At 37.5% G+C, this 23,012-nt stretch overlaps 2 protein-coding genes across 6 annotated transcripts in view; one reads left to right on the top strand and one right to left on the bottom strand.

Moving 5' to 3' along the window:
- Positions 1-11,862, bottom strand: part of LOC111872638 (lariat debranching enzyme) — an 18,238-nt gene extending 6,376 nt beyond the window's left edge. For 2 of the 5 annotated variants that reach the window (XM_023866727.2, XM_023866723.2), the window contains exons 1-7: positions 11,658-11,839; positions 11,031-11,250; positions 9,961-10,252; positions 6,394-6,494; positions 3,556-3,682; positions 2,931-3,008; positions 1,590-1,732 (exon numbers count right to left, since the gene is read on the bottom strand). In XM_023866727.2, the coding sequence (XP_023722495.1) occupies positions 1,590-1,732; positions 2,931-3,008; positions 3,556-3,682; positions 6,394-6,494; positions 9,961-10,252; positions 11,031-11,227 (938 nt within the window). In that variant the 5' untranslated portion in view covers positions 11,228-11,250; positions 11,658-11,839. The other 3 variants (XM_023866725.1, XM_023866724.2, XM_023866726.2) reach the window with 3 other exon arrangements.
- Positions 11,863-11,997: 135 nt separating this feature from the next.
- LOC111872636 (NFX1-type zinc finger-containing protein 1) overlaps positions 11,998-23,012 on the top strand; it is a gene marked incomplete at its 3' end in the record, with an annotated part of 54,404 nt that continues 43,389 nt past the window's right edge. Inside the window, exons 1-3 of the mRNA XM_023866721.2 lie at positions 11,998-12,059; positions 12,097-12,152; positions 17,838-17,915. The remainder of the gene's footprint in view (positions 12,060-12,096; positions 12,153-17,837; positions 17,916-23,012) is intronic.

Below are 23,012 nucleotides of genomic sequence, written 5' to 3' on the forward strand. Positions count from 1 at the left end.
TTTCACTTTTTCCACGTTTTCATCGGTTGTTGATGTGCTGGGGCGTCCGGGGCGCTCGTCATCTGCAACGTCTTCACGGCCATCTTGGAAACGCTTATACCACTCGTAAACTCTTGTTTTACTCATAACAGACTCACCATAGGCCTTTGTTAACATTTCACACACTTTGTAACACTTTATTTCATTTTTTACGCAAAATTTGATACAAATTCTTTGATCCATTTCTTTTAACAAACGAAAATCGCCAAGCTCATAAAAACACGTCTAACCTTAGCGGCTGCCACAGACAAAGTAAGCAATGAATACAGCTGAAAATTTTATTGTACTTCAGGGGCATGTATACCAACATAATAAAAAAAAAATTTTGACAATTGGACTCTCCAAACCCGCGAAATTTTAAAATTCCCGTTATTTCCTGAACACACCTCATATATTGTACATAGAAGTAAGGATTAAGTGTGTATTTGTAAATATATGTAAATACAGACAATAGACTTAATACAGACTGACTGACTGACAGATGACAGACCCGACCTCTCGTCAGAGAGGGCGCTACACATGGACAGGACGGTAACTTTCATTGAAAAGAAATATCTGGTCATGAGCCCCAGCTGGGGCTCGACACCAAGACCGACAGACTGACTGACCGTCAGTTGTAACATAACATGACCTGACCTGACCTGACCTGATGCCATTCACACACATTTGTTTTCGATAAACATTCTTCACCATACGCACTTTTCAACATTTCAATAGCTGTTTTCTGTGTTCCATTTTGAAAGCTTTGACAGGACAAGAAAACTAACCTCACCAAAACAACTGTAATCCTCATATGCATCAACCAAACACGCTTGAAACTTCCAAATCATATAAACAAACATTCTAACTAGTCCCATTCATCCCTGATAGATGGCGTTAGTAGCATTACTATAATTGCATCAATTCAGGAATTTAACTGTCACAATGTGTACATACACTTCAGTAAATCTTACAACTATTACCTACACAAAAACTTGATACTAATGACTGATCCACATAATTTTAAAATTTACTGCCATATTTGTGCATGTATAGTCGATTTGTATTTTGCCTCCAATAAATGCACAACTGTCACTGTGGGGGCTGTCAAGGAAGGTTCCATCACCTACTTAGATGGTCCATATACAAGGTGAAGAAGCTGATGGTCCAGGTTTTAAGCATTTCAGAATCGACTAGAAAGTACAACTTCTGGAACCAGTATGCATGCCCAATGTTTGGAACAGATACGAGGATTTAGCAAATGGTGTAACAAGAAACATCAAGGCAACATGCATCACCATCTGGAATCCTATTTTCCCAAGTTTATGTGTCAGGGTCAATTCAACAAGGAACCCCATTCTGGAAATGATCATACAATACTGGCCACCAGAAAATTATACATACTCTTCCTTATTCTAGTTTTCTTTCCTGAATACATCTTGTAAAAAAGTCACAGAAGTTATCCATAAAATACTTTTGGTCACCTGTTAATATGTAACTAAAGTTTCAATTGTAATTATGTGTAAAGACACTGTAATGTTAATATAAAATATAGATTATATATAACAGACCTGCCATCCAGTCCTGGGCCAGGCATGTACTGATTTGTCCTTTTTACACCGAGAAGGTGATTTGTAAAATGAAGTATTGTCAACCATTCCAAATCATACTCAAGCTCAATTGACTTACTTGGATCATGTGGTATATCAACAATCTGCAAACAAGAAGTTTAAATTACTCACTACAAAATGAAATAAGTAGGGTCTTATGGGTTGCACAGCGTTTTGCCAGGATTTTGCACATTCATTTTTAAGATGCTGGTATCATGTAGTGGTGGGACGTTTTACGAACATTTCAGGGGGACTGCAGTCTCCTTCTTCAGCCACTTCATCGTGATGAGAGACCTAAACTATCCCTGACATATGTGAAAAGCAGACTGCAATAAACACTACAAAAATGAAAGCATAATAAGTGAAAAATAAAGCAGAATCCAGAAATGAATTTGTGAAAAAATGGGCATTAAATTGTCATTCACCCTGAATAAATGCAATAGAACATTATAGTAAGATTAAGAGGCAACAAGGGTTAAAATAAACTAGTACTTAACATATTTTAAAATACCTGGTTGTGTTAATTTTACAGCAAATTGACAAATGGCACAAGAATGATATCTGTTGGTATTTCGAAAGAAGGCATAATAAACAGTTACTTCTGAATGAATATTATGACAGTTTAAAAATGTGAGATATTATGTTACTTAGCATTAATAACAGTGGCACAACGATAAACTGGAAAGCCAAAAACCTACTTCAGAGCTTTTCCTATTACTGCATACAGAAAAAGAGACAACAAAACACAAGAAGCAGTGAAACGAAACAATGCTATACCAAACCTGCTTCAAAATGGTTTTCTGGGACCCATCACATCCAAGGAAATTGCACTCCTGACACTCACTGCTCTGAGAACCTTACATGCCACATTTGCATATTAATTTTTTTGAACTGAGATGTGCAAATTTCTCCAAATGTCCAGTTCTGTTCAAAGAACCTTACTAAAGAAAGCAAGAACTTACAGCAGTGGAATCCCCAATTAGGGTCCTTTATTTTGTGTAATTTTCTATTCCTTTGGTCTAACTGTTTCAATGCTGAGTTTTCTCAACTTAACGGGAAACTGAGGTGACAATAGGTATCCTATACAGTATCTGGTAGAGTCGCAATTTTAAGCATGGAGATTTGATATATTATTACATGTAACTACTTTAACTTTCAGTTGCAATGCAGCAATACTTTTGATGTAAGTAATGCACCTTGCAATACTGTACTGCTATCAATTAACCCTACCTCTGTAAACTTGAGAAAGCAGTGAACTGAATGATGTTAATATAAAGGTAACCAATAAGCTGACATACTCACTTGTAAAAATTTCCTTCTTGGCAAACATTTATCCAGTGCCAAAAATTTTGTCATCTGTTGATTATCTTCTTCATTGTTCTAATGAAAATAAAAATCCAAGAATTAGACATTTGTATATACAAAGTAAAGGATTACAAAAATGTTTAAATAGAAATAAAAATCAGACTACACTGAATAATAGCAGTTACACAAATTTCAGTCATCTCTTCACTGTACTCTAAATTAAAACTTCAGTGACTGCTTCCTGTTGTGTATATAATATTTAATTGCTTATATTATGACTACCGACACAAGTAATATGGGAATATCTTCAAAAAAGACAATAGGTGTTTGTATATATCTTACATGTTTAATATAAACATAACTGTGGTACATGTTTCTACCATATAATTAAGTCATCATCAGGCACTCATGAACATCCAGATCTGTATTATAATTAATTTTAATCACTTGAGTTATGTTCATGAGTGCCTGACAATGACGTAATTATATGGTCGAAACATGTACCACAGTTATGTTTATATTAAACATGTAAGATATATACAAACACCTATTGTGTTTATTGAAGCAGCTGACAGTGCTCCATGGAGTTATTATCTAATGAACAGTAACTCTAATGACTTACTGAAGAATGAGGCACAAGAGCTGCAAATTTAACATGCAGATGGGCAGCAAACCAGTATGTTGGCTTCAAATGATACAGCAGTTCTTCACATGGTCTGCTACCAAGTGAGTTGCACTTCACTTCATCACTGTCAGTAAGGAGACAAAACATAAGATTTGAGGTTCTCACAGGGTGACTATGAAGAGCACTCTCTTCTGTGAGGTGACACCACAAGGTCTGCTAAAAGTTTACAGACAGTTCTGAGGAACATGAGCAAATAACCATTTGTTTGGCTTCGTCTAAGACTCTGAAGATGGAAGCCACACATTTCTCCAGTGTCAACAAACTTCTTTCAGATTATATGACTGTATTTCAGTGCCCAGACTGCATGGGGTCACACTCGTGAAGACAATACTCCTCAAACAAAATATTCATGTGAGCTGCTATACAAACTGGCTGGTTCCAATAGGCTCTTGGGATTCTATCTCATACATGCCAGGCCTACTCTTCTTCAGGCTAATCAGCACAGAAGGGGAAAAGATACCACAAGGGTTAAACATGAGTCTGCCCAGCAAATTACTACTGTATGGTAAGATTAAGCAATGAAAGAAGCTATCTGGCAAATGGAGGATCACTCTCCAGGCTTAGGATGGAGCAGGTCTACTGTGGAAGTATGGCCCACTTATCCTAACTCTGCTCTTCCAGATATTGACAAATCACATTGTAATAGTAGTTTCCGCTTCTACGGATATATCCTTCTGAAGGTGGTCTCTCAGACTGAAACATGTCAAGGATGAAAGATTAAAAAGGAGAGAAGAAAAACATCAATCATACAAGACAGAGTTGATAATCCTTTTATAATATTGTAGGAGATACACCATGTAAACTAGGTATAAATGGTAATTCCTTGGCAAGAACAGGGTGTGTAGTCTCTCACTCAAATGGTTAACTCATTCAATGTATTTCAGACTACAGATGGCACTACAGGGCAGCCTTTGGCAAAAACCACTTGTGGTCTGCTAAAAAATGCTGGGGTGGGAGGTAAGCCAACAGCAGAGTTGCTGTGAGTAAAAGACTGTACATGGCATGGTCATACGACAACATAAAATTGTATCACAATGTATCATCAAGGAATATAATGTCACCTTTGCTCAAGGGATACAAGATACCTTAACTCTTCACAGTCACGTTTTTCTCACACACACATGCCCAATTTTTTTGCAGCATATTAAAAAAATTATATTCAAATTTTCATGAAATTTCAGCACAATTTCTGCACATATCTAGCCTAAAATTATCATGTAGTCATACAAAAATAGTAATGAATGACTGAAATAATAACAAAATATATTTTAAACATACAGCAGAAGTTGCTGGAAGCAAGGAATAGCACACAACACAATTGTGGAGATCCACATTAATTCTTTTTTTTTTTTAACTCCTTATGGGGAGGGGGAATATCAGACCCATAAAATGACAACAATTTTAAACTGACATTTGGATTGTAACCAAGAGGCTGCAGTCCTGCAGTCCACTGTTGTCAAGTATCATTTCAATGTGTGTTGCAAGAAACAAAATAAAAATTTCCTTTCCTCTCTGACTAAACCTAATCTGACTGACAGCTGACTGCCATAACATAAGAGACACCCCCAACCCAGACACAAATACCTGTGACTTATCACCAAGAAAGATACGGTTCTATTTTACTTTGTTTGATTTATTTTATTTATTTTACAGTCTGTCAGTATCTCAGATTATACAGCACAGAATGGCTGAATGACTAGGGAATAACAAATTGTAAAGGATTTAGAAAAAACATCCATGGTCTAATCAAGGTACTATCTCAACATTTATCTGGAGGTACTGATGAAAACCACATAAAAACACTCAGTTAGGAAAGGTGCCCTGGCCTACACCTACTTCTAGCATCACTAAACACAACCTTTCCAAGATAAAAAGTATTTCAGGGACCCTGCGGAAAAAGGTTCTTACAAGGAAAATGGATCCACTTTTTGTGGTTTGATCCAAAGCAATTCTTTCATAATATTTTAATTATAAAAATAGCAAAGGTATGTTATCAGAGTAACCTGGAAATTTGGTGGCAACACAAGAGCTATTTTCTACTTTTTCTAAGAAAAAATTAATAAAACACGTAATAATGAGCCTCCTAAAAATTGTACAAAAATAGCACGAACATCTTAACACATGTTATTATATTGGCTTCTGCTTTCTGTACGATATTAAGTTTCTCCCGCAAAGTCACTGTTTTCCGTTTATTTGGAACAGCCACCATATTATGTTTAAATTACTTTACACTACAACACAAGCAATATCCACAGTTTCTTGTTATTATTAAACTTATGCCTACACAACATCAAGCTTGTCGAACATTAAAGAATGGTGAATATCATATAAGGTAATAAGGTAAAAAAGGGTAAAGCTATCATTGTAACAGGCAATAGAGGCCCATTGGGTTGTGAGACATCAAGACTCCCACATTTGCTAGACAATTGGCTCACAGATGGCAGAAGGTTGTCACCCTTACGTGCCAGCCCTCCTTTAGCCCCAGAAAGATTCCTGGTACTCATTTCTGTTAGAAGCTGAGTCAACCCCAGGGCACAGTGCAGCTGGAACGATTAGGTCAATTTTTTTTGGGGGGGGGGGAGAAAGAAAACCAATGACTTCACTGGGAATTGAACCTATGACCTTCCAACTTGTACCATAGTACCACAACCAACTATGCTACCACATGCCCCCTTTAAACAGTGAGAATACTATTAAAATCTGTGAAGAAGGAACTCAAGGCATAATCCCATACAAAGAAAGAGAAGCTGTTGCTATAGTAAAATATGAACTTACGTGAAAAATGGTTTGAATCGAAGAAGCTGATTTACATTCCCAAAATTGTAAATTCCTCGAGGCCAGTCATGGGACAGAAATATATCAACAGGTTGCTGAACCTAAGGTAATACCAAGTAACAAAATGTATAAGATTTATCTTACAGCTGCTCTAACTACCATACATTATTATGCCTATTCCAATACACATTCATCAAATATGCCTGCATAACAGCCAACTTCTCAGTTTCTGCATTTTAACACTTTACAGTCACAATATGACCCTCCAAAATAACAGACTGAGGAACAGAATACAATACCAGAACAAATATACAGTGCAAATATGATGGAAAACCAAATGTTGCTGCAAGCTGCAGGGTAGGCCTTACCTACTCAAGCTCGGGCAAAAAGAGCTTATCTGTTATGCCAAGACAGAGCCAAAATTACAGACTACAGGTTCATTACATTATAGAAACTATAAGAAATCAGACCCCTTAGTATCAATTTCACGTTTTAAAAATATTAGAAACAAAAATATGCATCACATACAGTAAACCCTTACCAATTTGAAGTGCTTGTGACTGAAAAATCAGACTTCGAATCAGGGCTTCAAATTATGCAATTCCTTCAATGAGGACTTAACCATTAAATGGGTAGTCAAAGTCCCAATGTTATGTTGTAAGCTAAGATTTTTTTTTAACTGATAGGTCTAGTCTATCTTTTATTTATTTATTTAACATACAGGCCTACTTTGTAATTTAATACAATTTGGATAAAACTTCAAGCCTACAAACAATAATTCATGTTTGTTGAGCTTTGATCTTAGTTCACTCTTCCTTAAAATATCACTCAATTGACTTTCAGAGTGCTGTTACACACATCTGAAACAAAATCTCTAAGTGCATCCATATAAGGTATAGTTGTACCTGTGCTTAACCTACTACCTACTAAGCATGCCATGAAGGCATATAGGGGAGTGGATGTATAGATAGAAGTTCTCTTGACCATGGCACTAGTGGGAAGTATTTTTTTTATTGGGGTGGGACTAAGTCCCTTGTACTGCAGCCACTTCTGGCCTATTGTACCAGCCCCAGATGATAGGTGATGGTGATTGTAGAGCAATCGGTGGAATGAAGATTCGCAGGGGAAACTGAAGTACCCGGAGAAAACCTGCCCCAGCGCCATTTTGTCCACCACAAATCCCACTTGACCGGACCCAGCATCAAACCTGGTCTGCCATGGTGGGAAGTCAGTGACTAACCGCTTGAGCTATGGCACAGCCTAGTTGGAAGTAAGTGATCTGCTTCATGCCGCAGACGCTCTACCTCCGGGGAAAGAGCCCCCAGTACCCACTGGATTGGAGGCTAGGTGGACCCCAGAGCCGGTCTGGATGATGTGAAAAAGAGAAAATTCTTGGCCCTATCAGGATCAGAACACCAACCCCTCCGTCATCCAGTGTGTGGCCAGTTGCTATATTGACTGCACTATCCTGGCTATGTAGTTCATACATAGCTTTAACAATTCTCAGGTTGAATTTATAACAGAGTCTAACACTGACAAAGCTATTAGAGCACCTTGGTGAGCTGGGCACACCAGAAGTGAAAGCATTTCCTCTCTCTCTCTCTCTCTCTCCTTCCTCAGTTGTCACTGGCACTGCCATGTCCTCAGAGATAGGACCATATCCAAATCTGTCTCCTGATGGTGGCTGGGATCGATTTGCTGGCATTGAGAAACTTGTTGAAATTACGGGGACATCCATGTAACACTGCAATTATACCCACTCGTTTCCTTCATCTTCTTCTGTGCTGACTTCACTTAGAGTGCCAAAACCACAATTTGCAAAGCCGTTCTGGATAACTGCAGGCACAGTGAATTCCCATGATGTGGGGCAACACTATGCATGGCATCCAAAATGTTCCATGTTCCTAATGTCTGCTGCATGAACATTTTTCTTGACTTCTCATAACAAGCACACAATGTGCATTCAATATTTGTGTTTCATGCAGAAGTGGTACAGTGGTTGCATGTAACTGGTTGTGCTTGGTGGCAAATATGACAGGCATGCATACTCCTGAATATCACCCCCATTATAATGAGGAAATCCTGGTCCATTATTACAAGGGCGTTCATGATAGGGCAACCACTTTTCCTTTCCAAAGCAATCAGCCACTCTCCAAATAGACTTCCAATTACTGATGTAGTCTTAGATGATCTGTAGTCACAATGTGATTTTTCAAACTTTCTGACAAAGGATGATGATTTTCACTGCAGTCTGCTCACTCTGCCCTCATAATCCTGCCCCCCTTAACACATTTCTCTGTTTAAAGCAAGTACCCTCTTTGTGCATGGTAAAACAGTGTGCCTTCATCCATGTTAAAGATGTCCTTCGAGCATACTGTGTGATGACAGGTGTGGCATTTTCATGCCATTTTTTCTGCTGAATCGATGTCTGCAGTAGCACCTTCCAAGATCATGGCTTTCCCCATTGCTCCTTGAAATATTCAAGTCATCCATTCATGCATTTAAAGTCAATGCCCATTTCAGTGCAATTTCATCAGCCTTCTCTTTTGCTGTACAACCATCCCCTGCAGTATTGCTGACCCGACCAAATACCATTCCAACAGTTCATTCTCTGTATCACCACATGTATAACAGTCTATTCTCATCCATTTTGGAACCCCCTGCAGAGTTCACTGTTAAAAATGAATCTCATCTTTTAATACGGGTCATCAGAGTGCACAGCGGAATTCCACAAGCTTGTCCTATTTCAGATTCACTTCTTTCCTATTTACCAACTTCTACAATCATTTCTAGTCTTCCAGTAATTTTCTTTCCAGAGCATTCTTGCATTCTTTATGCTCATGTTTCATGTTAGTGGATAGACTAAAAGTGAATACCTATTATGTAAAAGATTACACCTGGTATTTACATGTCTCCAATGCAATGGCTATTCTTTCTGACCCATATTAACAGCTGTAGTGTTCTCACATAGTTGTAGATGGTTGCGACACACAAGGACTTGATACTCAAAGCAACCATGAACTCAAGGTCACCTCCATGCTTTCACTTCTGGAAGACTTCCAGAGGTGGATAAAGTACTGTTCAAATTTCTTGTATGTAAAATTAGCAGGAATTATGCTATAATAATTTTGAATAATTCAAAATTTTAAGCTATTGCTAGGAAGGAATGCAGCTATGAATTAAAAAGTATCCATATTTTGACATAACTACATTATAAAACATTAAAAATCATATACTTAAAGCTGGGAAATTTCATTAACTTTGAACTGACAAGTGTTCTAAATTTGATATCAAATTAATAAAGTTGCTGCACATTCTCATTACTATTTAAATTACACTACTCACAATCTATTTCACACAAAGCTACACTAAAAACCTATACAAGGATGTCATTAACTTAAAAACATAATTTTTGTACTGAAACATTGCAGAAACTAGGAAATAGGCTCTCCTAATAGTAATGCACTCAACAACAAGAAGACCAGTCTCAAAATTTATGGACCAAGGAATACCATTTCAGCCTAAGACACTGTTAGTAACAGTATATTATTTGAAATTGAAAATAACCTGTTTTAATCTGAAAGTTTCCACGTTTCGGACATGATACACACTCCTTTTGGTATCTTCAGTATACGGAGGCTTTTCAAAGTGCCCTTTTAAATAGTCGTGTCCTTTGTAGATGCCTGACAAACCACCTACTCGGACCCCAGCTATGTTCACAATACTGGCATAGCCCATGTAGTATATTCTGGGAGCAACCCATCCCCCATATGGCAATTCTTGAAGATAATTTGATGCTTCATGATTTCCACCTATGAAAACTGTTAAAACTGGAGCAACTTTTTCCCCAGAGTAATACCTACAACAAGAATCACAAAGATAAATGTAAAAAAAACTGTCTGTAAGACAAGAAGAACCTTTTGTTATTCAGATTGTAAGAAGTTCTCTTTATGGGAAGACAATATGTAACAAATTTATGCCTAAAACTATACATAACGATTATTCCAAACTATATCACTACCAGCCGGTCACGGTAGCTGAGCGGTATAAAGCATGTACTGCCTTCACTAGCTTGGAAACTGGGATCGTGGGTCGAATTCCACTCAGAGCATGGATGTTTGGTGTGTGTGTGTGTGCGTTTTTCTGTGTTTGTGCTGTCCCTTGTTTAGGTAGAGCCCTTGTGATGAGCTGATCACCCGTCCAAGGAGTCCTACCTTCTGTAAAATGATAAATAAAATGAGAAATCGGCCCTAAGCTCCAAAGCGGGAACAAGAAGAGGGGAAAAGTCACTAACAAAATACACACTTTAATTATCTTCTGTCTATTTACTTAATAAAAATGTTAACACAATCACCGACTAAGCTCACTACCAACAGAAGAAAAAACTGCACCCAGTATGAGAAATGGTAAAGGATTCACAATTCAATATTGAACGTAACCGAAGATTCACATTAACTTCTGCTCAGTTTACAAGTATGTGTTTCTGTTGCTGATAAGATAAACTAAATACTCCCTAATGCCAGTACAGCAACATATACTACAATGAGATATTTCAAATGTGAACTGAATACAGACAAAACACAACTAGAAATCTTCATCATTAAAAACATATTTTAAAATTTTGGGTGTTTACTTACTTATAGAAAGTACACATTTTCTGATACTTTAGTGGCACTGCCATGCACCTTAAATCTTCCACGTTTCTAGTTGCTTGGAAGTCACCACAACAGATTAGTAGGTCAACTTTAATTCCATCCTTCTTCTCTAGATGTTGAATTGCTTCATATATTTTATCCAACTCTCCATGGGCACAACCCTCCACTGCTATTTTCATATTGATGTTACACTACAAAAAAACTGCAAGATGATTTAGTAAAAATGTGGAATGTTATATTACAAAATGGAAAGTATGAATTGCTTAAACTCAGTCCCATGTAGCTTTAATTCATTCAATCCCATTTTCCTATTCGGCGTTACGATAAATAAAATACATCTTCACGTAGTAAAAATGTAAAATTTTATATTGTCGCGTGCCTAGAATCCGGAAGGTATACTTCCATAGAAACGCAATAACAATGGGCCGTTGCCTAGGAAAAAAAAATATATATATATATAAACTGAACCACACCTAATATGGACTTCCGTCAATAACTAAGTATGAAAATATGTATTACACTACTAAATGTAATCGCAATTCATTTGAAGGTATCTGGAAAAGCGCTGTGTGAAATACATTCCATAAAACAATACCAAATGACGCTAACCTAAGACGTACTTTCGTGCCTTGACCTAAAATATCATCTAAGTATAAAATACGTGTCGTTAACTAGAACGAACTTAAATGACAACAACACGCAAACGTATCTAACTTCTTCCAATTATACTACAACACTGATCTTTTGTTCCAATCTACATTTACTTTCTTACAGCGCGCACAACCTACATCCATTACCTCTGTATCACATCAGTGCTCTCCTAGCGCTCCTAGCGCTCACTAAGCTACAGGGGTACAAACGGTCATTTGTCAGTCGTAGTCGGTGGGTTCGGTAGGGTCTGTAGGGTCTGTAGCGTTGGCATTGCTGTTCGTGTGTGTGTCATTCTCTTCATTCTGACCCTTCGGCCTGTGGAAAAAGGGATTCCCCGCAACCGAAGGGCATGAAGGGAAGGTGGGTAGTTGCGTTTGTTTTGTGGTGAGAAGGGAAGGTGGGTAGTTGCGTTTGTTTTGTGGTGAGAATTACCAAGAATATCAGATTGTTAAGGTATGTATACGAATGGTTTCATTGGTGAAAGCTAGTAATAGCCATCTGGAATTACATATTGAGTGTGAAGAAAGTAGCCTGAACTCCTTGACTGTGCTGCCCACATATCTGAAAAAACTTGCTGTAATTGCCCAAGTGAAAGCCTCGGAACCCTCGGAACTGTACACCTTGAAGTGATCTTCACTGGGGAACGAGAATGGACACAGTGCTTCGCGTTTCATTATTGTGCTTGACGTGTTCTGTTTGCGGGTTATTAATGTGATTTTTGGAATTTGGCTTCCGAAATGAGGACGGCAGTGGGTACATATCTGTTGCCATAAATTCCGTAAGAGGATTTTGAACAGGGCGGTACTCCGGTACTGTTTCTAATACTTGGGGCGCCCCTTCCATTTTTTTTACACTGTGATGCTATGCATAATGTAAGATAAGGAGTTCAGGTCGTTCATTGTCGTCATAGGGACAAAATCTTCCGGACTTAATCCGATTCTAGGGCCGCGCCATAGCTCAAGCGGTTAGTCGTTAGCTTCCCACCGCTGCGGCCCGGGTTCGATCCCGGGTCTGGTCAAGTGGGATTTGTGGTGGACAAAGTGGCGGTGGCACAGGTTTTCTCCCTGTACTTCGGTTCCCCCTGCCAATCTTCATTCCACCAATTGCTCCATAGTCACCCCCACCTGTCATCTGGGGCTGGTACAATAGGCCAGAAGTGGCCACAGTACAAGAGACTTAGTCCTACCCCACTAGCAATAAAAAAATAATCCAATTCTAATACAGTTTTTCAAGAGACAGACCTTCCTGTCTTCATTAATTGCAGAGATATAGCATTTTGAAATTTTATATTTTCCTTAAATTGTGCCAAGTTCAGATTCATAAAAAGTCCAATAATTTTGCACCAAAATAAAACAAAGAGCTTGTTCTTACAAGTTCTTTCCACAAAACCTAATGGCCATTTGAGTACTTCTTTGGAAAGTTGGGACATGAAAGGGATGAGAAGATACAATTTTATGTTTTTTTAGTGATTTGTTTAATAGTGGAGACATCCTGTAGGGTGTTGTGGCTCACACATTTCAGTTGATAACCTGATGTTGTTGGAGTTAAGTTGAATTTCCTTTTGTGACCAATTTTATAGTGGTTTGGTGAAGTGCAGAACATATTTTAATTTATTGTGAAGTTAAGAATGGCTGCAAGTGTCAAAGAACAAAATGTTTTAAAATAATGTTGCAGTCCTCTGAGTGTCAGTCACAGCGAGAGTTTCAAGAAATCTTGAGTCCTCTTGCTGTATGGGATAATGGAAAGTGTTTCTAGTATTTAGAAAGGTCAGAGAATATGTGTAATATAGAGACAGATGTTTGAAAATTTGCCTGAAGGATTCAGGAATGAAGCAGTTGACTCTTCAAGCTGAGAGTATGTGTCATATATGGTTATAATATGAGGACTGATTGATGATTATTATTACATAAGGTTTTGTAAACCCAAGTATATTGCATTCAGTTAAGGAGGAAACTTCGCAATACCGCTGACCACACCCAACAATCCCACAGATTGCTGCTGTAACTCCCAATAGCAGAATGAGTCATTAGCTCTGATAAACGTGCACACTCTTGCTAGCGTAGAGTGGATGGAAGGTTTCTCCGCTACTATTCCCTCACATCAGTTTCTGTACATGCACACATTTATAAGAAACCTGTAAAAAGATAACACAAACTTACCTTGCTTTATAATAGGTGCTGAAAGTGACCCCGTTCTACTTGCACACATGCATTGCATCGCATAAATAAATTATGCGACACTTTCTGAAGTTGGTCCACAGTAATTGGACCAGTTACGTGTGTTATTTCATTCTGCAGAGCTTCAGTGGTGCGAGGATTACTCTTGTAGACTTTTCCCTTTAGGTTCACCAGATATAAAAAAAAAATTATAAGGGTGTTATGAAAGAAGCAAAAAAAAAAAATAGCAAATGAAAAGTGTGTTTCGAGGTCTCAAAATAAAATGAAAGCTATGTGGCATTTAATAAAAATTGAAGTTGGTAAGTCATGTAAGGGTGATAAGAAAATCCAACTGTTTAGCGGTACAAAAATAACATCAGATCTGCAAAATGTGGCAGATATGTTAAATAATTTCTTTGTTGAAATAGTTGATGACCTTTTAAGTCAAAACAACAACAATAACAAAAACACACAGTGGCAGAAACAAAGGATAAACTGCTGCCCTAATACCATATTTTTCCATCCAGTCACTGAATATGACATGGAGTGTGTAACAAATAGTCTAAAAGGTAAATTATCTGCAGGATATGACGAACTACCAGAATATCTTCTTAAATAATGTATAAATTATGTAAAAAGACCAGTGGCTCATATTTTCAATGCCTCTTTGCGCTCAGGCACCTTCCCAGAAAGATTAAAATTAGCTGAAGTGATACCGCTGCATAAAAAAGGCGAATATTATGATATTAAAAACTATAGACCGATATCCATTTTATTGGCATTTTCCAAAATATTAGAAAAATTGATGTATAATAGGCTAATGCCTTTTTAATTCAAAATAATATATTAACAGAGGCCCAAAATGGCTTCAGAAAGAATAAACCAACTGACACAGCAAGTCAGTCTTTTATTGAAAGTACACAGGAGGCCTTAGATAATGGCCTGTATGCCATAGGATTATTTTTTGATTTATCAAAGGCATATGACGTAACAGACCATGATGTACTTTTAGAGAAACTAGGCTCATATGGCATAAGAGGTGTGCGAAATACATATTTCAGGTCTTACCTGTCAAACAGAATCCAATATGTAGAAATAAAAAACACTGACAGCAGTGTCAAAACCAGTTATAATTCATCATGTAGGAAAGTGAAGTATGGTGTACCACAGGGATCAGTGTTGGGGCCACTTTTATTTTTACTGTACATTAATGATCTTACAGAAAATGTTCAAGGAACAAAGCTGGTTTTATATGCAGATGATACCAATTTGTTAATTACTGGAAAAGATAAACTTGACCTTCAATATAAAATAATGAAGATTATGAAAGAATTAGAAATATGGTTTCAAAAAAATAACATTGTAATAAATACTAAAAAGACATCTGCCATGTCATTTCATTCAAAACAGTGGAGAGATCCATTAAGACCACAAATACTTTTTAATAATACAGAAATAGTATATCAGTCAGAACTGAGATTTCTTGGAATTCACATGACAGAAACCCTAAAATGGTGCGCTCATGCTCAATTTCTAAAAGCAAAGATATGCAAAGTAATTTATATGGTGAAAATATTATAAGAAATAATGAGTCCATATATGATAAAAATTATTTATTTTTCGAATTTTGAGTTATGTACGAGAAATGGTATCGTATTGTGGGGTGGGGATGGGGAAAGTAAAAACATTTGTAAATTGCAAAAGCAGGTTCTTCGAGTGATTAGTGGTACTAGTAGTCACATGTCATGTAGACAAATTTTTAAAGATTACAATGTTTTAACATTGCCTTCTCTGTATATATTGGAGGTGACATACTTTATCAAAAAATACAAGGCTTTTATGGCAATAAATTCAGACATTCATAATTGTAACACACAAAGACAATTAAATTTTCACGTACAGCACTGTAATACAGCTCTTTTTAAGAGGAGTGTGATAAATATGGGAATTAGTTTGTATAATAAGGTCCCCAATCAAATAAAACAAAGGGAAAATTTTAACTCATTTAAAAAGGAATTAAATTCTTTTTTGCCAAAACATTCCTTTTATTCTGCAGATGAATTTATGTCTTTTGAGTCATCAAGTGTGTAAATGTAATATGTAGCTGATTAATCTGTTGTATTTGTGTAAAGACAATGAAATTAATGGTAACTAGATCTAGATAATATTATTCAAATGACAAACCCCCCTATATTAGGGTGGTACAGTACACTGTAAAGATATGCACGAGAATTAGATGTATAACGGACAATTTCTCTATCCAAATGGTTGTAATACCTGTATGTATGGATTGTTGAATGATAATAAAATGATAAATGATGATGATAAGTGATAAATGATAAAAAAGATAAAAATCGCAGAAACTGAGATCTGGGGAGGCCACAGTCCCCTGCTAAATATTTTGTCTTCAAACACTTCCCATATTGCAACCATGGTTGCATTAGCTGTATGTGCTGTAGTGTTCTCTTGCTGAAAATACCCATATTGTCTTTCTTCAGCAGTCAGTTGATTGCAGAATGGATTCAGTATATCATTAACATAGCTGTCAGAGTTCACGGGTTTATAGAAAAAGAAGGGGCCAATGATTCGGAGCGGACTTACGGCACACCACGCCCCCACCTTTTCACCATGTAATGGCACTTGCTGTATGGTGTGAGGATTAATGTCCAGAAACATGATATTTGATATATACATATTTTATTAACCCAAAAATGCACATGATGAATTGCAGAATGTTTTGCAAAGAAACTTGCATAAAAACAAAACAAAAAAAAAAAACTTCTTGTAGTCTGCAAGTGAACTATACCGACCGAGCGACCGCCGCTTGTCAGCGAAGTTAGTACAAACTTTAGTGGATAGAGGGTGTTGCATGGCCAGCACACCGGATTGCCACAGCCATTAATCTCGGCTTTCTAGACTGGAGCCACTATTTCCTTGATATAGCTCCTCAGTTATCCTCACGAGGCTAAGTGGATCCTGTTCTAGGGCCACTACTTCTCAGAAAATCTGGTAGCGCCGGGAATCGAACCCGGACTTCTGGATCTTTGGCCAGGAACTCTGACTGCTAGACCACAAAGACAGTCGACACTTTTCACAAATTAAGGGTGATCATTTTAGTGAATCAGAGTGTGTATGATAAGGAAAGGAGAACGTAAAACTTCAGAATTAATTGATATAGAAAGGGAAAACTTCATATTTGTCATTTACTTATCAGACTCTGTAGGCTTACAGAATTTCATTGAATCCAAGGGGATCATGTCAACAGCTGTGTGTGCTGTTCTAGAATTGTAAATAAGCTGTGTAGTGTAGAGTTACCTTGTCTGTATGATCTGTTAGGAACAGTGAAATGAAAGTGGAGATAGGTCAAAGGAACATAATTAGTCATGAAAGCTTTTGCCTAGTTCCACCGGTAGTCATAAATGTTTGCAATAATTGACTCTATTAAGGGCTAAATAGTGAGAACTTTCTGCGCTTCAGAACTTAGAAATTCTAACAATAATCAGTGTTAATGCTCATCTTTGATGTGGGATGTTCTGCTGCTTGTGATGTCATTTGTATGAAGTTGTGATGATTGTTAGGAATAGATTGAGGGCAGGAAAAGAGAGCGATGTTCAGTGTGTGAGCATGAGATTGTGTTCAGAGCTTAACGGCCCTTGCTCCAACAAGAGAGGTTTTGCGGAAGTCCGTGGATCACACTTTACCGATGAAATGATGTACTTGATTTGTTTGACAGAAATACATGATTACGATTTGACAAGTCAGTCACTTTGGTTTGTGGGTACAACTGTTCTGGTATACAACCGTACATGACACTCAGTGGTTGTAATGAATACACTGAATACTGCACACAAGTGAATACTGCTGATGCTCTTATATATACACATACTGAATGTTACACTCTGATGATCTGCCTAGCGCCATCTGAAATCAGTCATTTAACTACCCATGGATGATGTAATATTCCAGAATCTTCCGCTTACAGATATTTCTTGAAGCTCCCACACTGTTCTACAGATTGAGAATGTTCTGGAAGTTTCTTTAATTGGGCTAGTGGGATGAGGTAAGCAAGTCATATACCGCACTGGCTGTCAAAGATCTTTCTAGTAGCTCTTATCTAAAAGTTCCTCACCACAAATTCTCAGAATAGTTAATGCAAAACAGTATAAGTCACATTTAGTACAACATTGGTATTAAGTCCCAGGTATTAATATTTAAGAATTAGGCAGATAGGTACTGATTGGCTACACAGTATAATTCCAGATTATGGAAAACTTACAGGTGACATGTGTAACTTGCCATACTCTGAAAAAACCGTTCGTTTCAAGAATAATCGTGTCCTTGATGCACAGACTGTGGTTCATTGTGTCTGATGCTGAAAACTACCGCTTCTTCTCTGACAGATCTTATAGCAGTGTTGAGTTGGTCCAAGAATTGGACAATCAAAAATATAAGCACACGGTTTGTTGCACCAAATATTTGGCCATAAAACTTTATTTAGTGGGTCGGCAGGCATTTAAAAACCCCTAACTTGCACACTTGAAATTTTTTGAAACGCGATGACTGGAAAGGGTTAAGATGTACTACAGGAGAACTTAGATGGTTACAAGTGAAGCTCTCCCGAGAAGGTGACATAAATAAGGTGAAGCAGCTGAGACAAAATTTTGGTGTGGAATAGCTGGCTGATAATGTAAGTAAACCAGACATCATTAGAAAAGTCATTGGAACAAATGTTTTTAATTTAGGAGTGCCAAGGAAGCAACAGTTTAGTGTGAGCCTTGACTAGATTCAGTGTTTGGTTGTTTCTCCTATATTTTTATATGAAAAGTGGTCAGTAGTTGAAACGTTAAAGAACAAAAATATGTGTTTATGAAAATTCGAATGCACATATTATTGCTTAAAGCCGAAAAACAAATTCTGGAAACTCAGTCACTGAAGAAGATTCACTCACAACATGTAGGAGCAGTTAAGAGTCTTTGACAAAAGTGACTAGCTGTGTGCGTTGATCATATCATTTTCTTAGGCCTTTAAAATAGTGGATGAAGTAGATGTAGGTATAATTACATTTTTGTTACTGTGTGGCTCATATTACTGATAATGGAAGAAAGTCCCAGCCAAAATAGCGGGAGAAGGTATGAAATAATAGACAAGTCCACAAGGTTAAGCAGACTTTCTACTCTGAACCTTTACATCATGTCAGTAGTCAGAGTACATGCAGCACCATAACTGTCATTTTCAGCAATTTCCAATCATCAGGAATATGTACATATGCCAGACAGGAGGTAAATATGCAGCATAGGGAGAGGTCCGTGCTGGAGTGTGGGTTTTATTTTGCACACCCGCACATCCAGGTCCAGCTGTCCCTGCCAATTCATTATTTACACTTGAATCTGGAATTTTGGCTGCAGCACTTTAGAGGCTCAGTTTTAGCATGAGTGTGTTGAACATCAAGTAGCTTTGTAGTACTTAACCCTGTTCCTGTTTTTCCATGACTTTCATGAGTCAGACAGTCTGGTGCATCTTTGATCATGTGACAAGACCACCTCCATGAAGATCTTTGGCTTTTTTAATATCCTTTCTGTAGTTGGTAGAGCCCCCTTACATGATTCCCAGTTCTCTCCCCCGTTTGGGTCTGCTGTGCTGGGTTCTTGTTTTGACTGTCAACGTACCCAGCTCTGTATTACATCAAGGGACCTGGTAATAAGATTATATCCTATTATAATGTGTCTACAGTTAGATCTGTATTTTGTACTGAGTGAATACTTTGTGATTTCCTGTTGCTTTTCTTGGAGGACATGGAAAGTAATTCTGGTTGTTGTTATGTTACCTGCATGTATTTGTGATCATACAGGGTGGTTCACGAAATGATCGAGTATTTGATCTATTAATAAAATATTTATTTCAGTTACAACACTAGAAACTAACATTAAAAAAAGAGACCAGTGCATGAAGATCTATCCTCTGTGAATGAAGTGCTCAGTATGACCACCATTATGTCTGGCAACTTCAGCATGATCTTTGATATTATTGATTGCTCTGTGGCACATATCCTCAGGTATCCTGTTGCAGGCCTGAATGAATTGTGTTCTCAATTCCATTATGTTAGCGGCTTTTTCGGAGAAATCTTTTCTTTAAGGAGTCCCCAAAGAAAGTAGTCACATGGGTTTAAATCAGGACTGTTTGCGGGGTCAGTTCTGTGTACATGCAAAACAATCAGGATATTGGTTTGAGATGACATGCGAGTTGAAAGTGTCATGCACAAAGTTCAGAACAGCATTTGCTGTGTGCAGCGTGTCTCCATCCTGCATGAATCACTGAGTTTGTAACGGCAGACCTGTAGCAAGAAGTCGAGGCACAAAAGTATTTTGCAGCATGCTTAAATAGTGCTCATTGTTCACTGTCTCTTAAAAAAATTGCCCATAGTAGTATATCACTTGAGGTGATATACACTGTAATTCTTGGTGCATGATGTACCTTCTCATGAAGCACACATGGATTCTCTGACGCCCAAAATCACACGTTTTGTTTATTAACCACACCACTCACTCAGTCATGGAGCTGAGTCCTTGAGATGCTGCAAATTGTGCAGCATTTTATGGAACCTGAAGGTTTGTTACCAAGTTCACAAGAGCCCTCCACTGGTCCCTATCCTGAGCCAGATCAAACCAGTCCATACCATCTCATTGTCTCTCTCCAACATCCATATTAATATTGTCCACCCACCTATGCCTTGGTCTTCCCAGTGGTCTCTTTTCTTCTGGCTTGACCACCAATATCCTATGTACATTTCTCTTCGCCCATGTTCGTGCTACATACCCCGCCCATCTCATCCTCCTTAACGTGATCATTCTAATTATACTTGGAGAAGTGTACAAGTAATGAAGCTCCTCATTATGCAGTTTTTGCCAACCTCCTGTCACTTCATCTCCCTTCTGTACAAATATTCTCCTCAACACCCTGTTCTCAAACACCTTTAGTCTCTGTTCTTCTCTTAATGTCAGAGACAAAGTTTCACACCCATACAGAACCACAGGCAAAATTGTAGTTTTGTATATTCTAATTTTTATGGGAAGACAGCAGATGAGAAACCAGAAGGTTCTGGACTGAATGGTAGCAAGCATTACCTGAGTTCAGTCTCCTCTTAATTTCCTCATGAATCAGGTTTTGATCTGTTACAGTCGTTCCCAAATATCTGAACTTAACCATATTTCAAAACATCTATTACCTTTCTTTATGTCATGATTTTGCTCTGCATTTTGGTGACGAGACAGCAGTATATACTTAGTTTTCTCTGTGTTTACTTCTAGACCAACCCATTATTAAAGTTTGTGTATTTTTCTTTTTGGTATCTTTAATATCACCCAGTAGATTCACATTATCAACATAGACCAACGGCTGATGTATCCCGTTTAATTTGCCCCATCTGATTTTCCTGGACGTTCCTAGTGGCATATTCTAAAGCAAAGTTGAAAAGTCGTGGCAATAAAGTGAGTGTCTCCTAGTTTTAGACCATTCTAGACAGAAGAATTATCAGACAAATGTTTACCTATATGGACTTTACTCTGTGTTTCCTAACTGAATCAGAGGCTTTCTTGAAGTCTATGAATAGCAGATGTACTGTCTCATATTTTTTCTCCAGTATCTGACGAATGCAAAATATCTGATCAGTATTTGACATGTTATGTCGAAACCCACACTGATGTTCCCCAATAATTTTATCTATGTATGGACTTAATCTTGGGAGAAGATTATTCGATAAAATTTTGTATGAAGTTGATAACAGTGATATCCCCAGATAATTAACCACAGTCAGTTTTATCACCATTCTTGTGAACTGGTACAATAAAAGACTCCTTCCACTGATCAGGCAATTTTTCCTTATGCCAAATAGAAGTAATAAGCTTATGGTTTTTAGAACATAATTTTTCGCCTCCTGCTTGAACGAGTTCTGCCAGAATTTGATCACTACTGGGTGATTTATATCTTTTCAATTTTGCAATAGCAATTTCAACCTCAAAAGGGCTAAGATCAGGTAATAACGGCTCAGCTGTATGCATTTCTGTCTGCCTAACATCACTGATCCTGTGTGCATTCAATAACTGAGAGAAGTAGTTCCTCCACCTATTCAAAATGTTATGGGAATCTGCAAGCAGTTTCACCATCCTCGTCCTTTACTAAGTTAATTGTAGTTTGGTGAACCCTCTTCAAGTCATTTATTCCTCTATACAGGTCTCTAATGTTCTTGTTCTTACTGTTAATTGCAAGCTCATATTGTGTTTCATATATTTCCTCATTTCATTCCTGAAATGTCTGTTGGTTTCATGTCTTATATTCAGATTATCCCCATTTATTTCACGTGGATCCTGTAATCACTAAAGTTTAGTTTGTTTCCTTTGGTCTAATAATTTTTAGCATCTTTAACTAAAACCATGGCTTATGTTTCTTCAGTTCATAGTAACCTAGACTCTCTTTGGGTGAAATTTTGTTATTCTCTCTAGTAGTTTCCCAAGCTCTATTAACATCCACCTCAGTGTCTTGAGTTTTCCAAAGCTGCAAACCTATTTGGGAGTTCAACACGATTCTGCGTACTCTCTACCTTCTTTAATTTCCTGAGATTGAACCTCTGCATGTGAACTCTGTGTGTTGTTTGCTTACTCACTGCCAGTCTTTCCCTAACCTTTGCCACCACCAGGTAGTGGTATCACAATCTGCTGCCCTGAATGATCAGACATCAGGTATACATGAATTCTGTCTCTTTTATATCAAAATACGGTCAATCTGGTTATGCATCTTCCCATCAGGAGATGTCCAAGTACATTTATGAATGTTACAGTGTGGAAACATCGTACTTTTAACCGTAAGATTTTTTGATGTGTCAAAGTTTACTACTCTAACTCCATTATCATTACTAATTTCGTGTACACTGTCATTCCCATTCGTTGGTTTGAAAATGTCTTCCCTACCTACTTTGGCATTGAAATCTCCTAACCAAAATTTTTTTATATGATACGTAAGGAAATATCAGATACCTGTTCTAGTTCTTCATAAAACCTGATGTTTATATCATCAATTTTATCTTCTGTTGGGACATGAACATTCAGAACGATATCACACCAGCAGCCTCTTACTATTATCTGTGATATCCTTTTACAGTGAACTC

This window comes from Cryptotermes secundus, unplaced genomic scaffold (genome assembly GCF_002891405.2).
Source record: "Cryptotermes secundus unplaced genomic scaffold, Csec_1.0 scaffold5032, whole genome shotgun sequence".
Classification (NCBI taxonomy): domain Eukaryota; kingdom Metazoa; phylum Arthropoda; class Insecta; order Blattodea; family Kalotermitidae; genus Cryptotermes; species Cryptotermes secundus.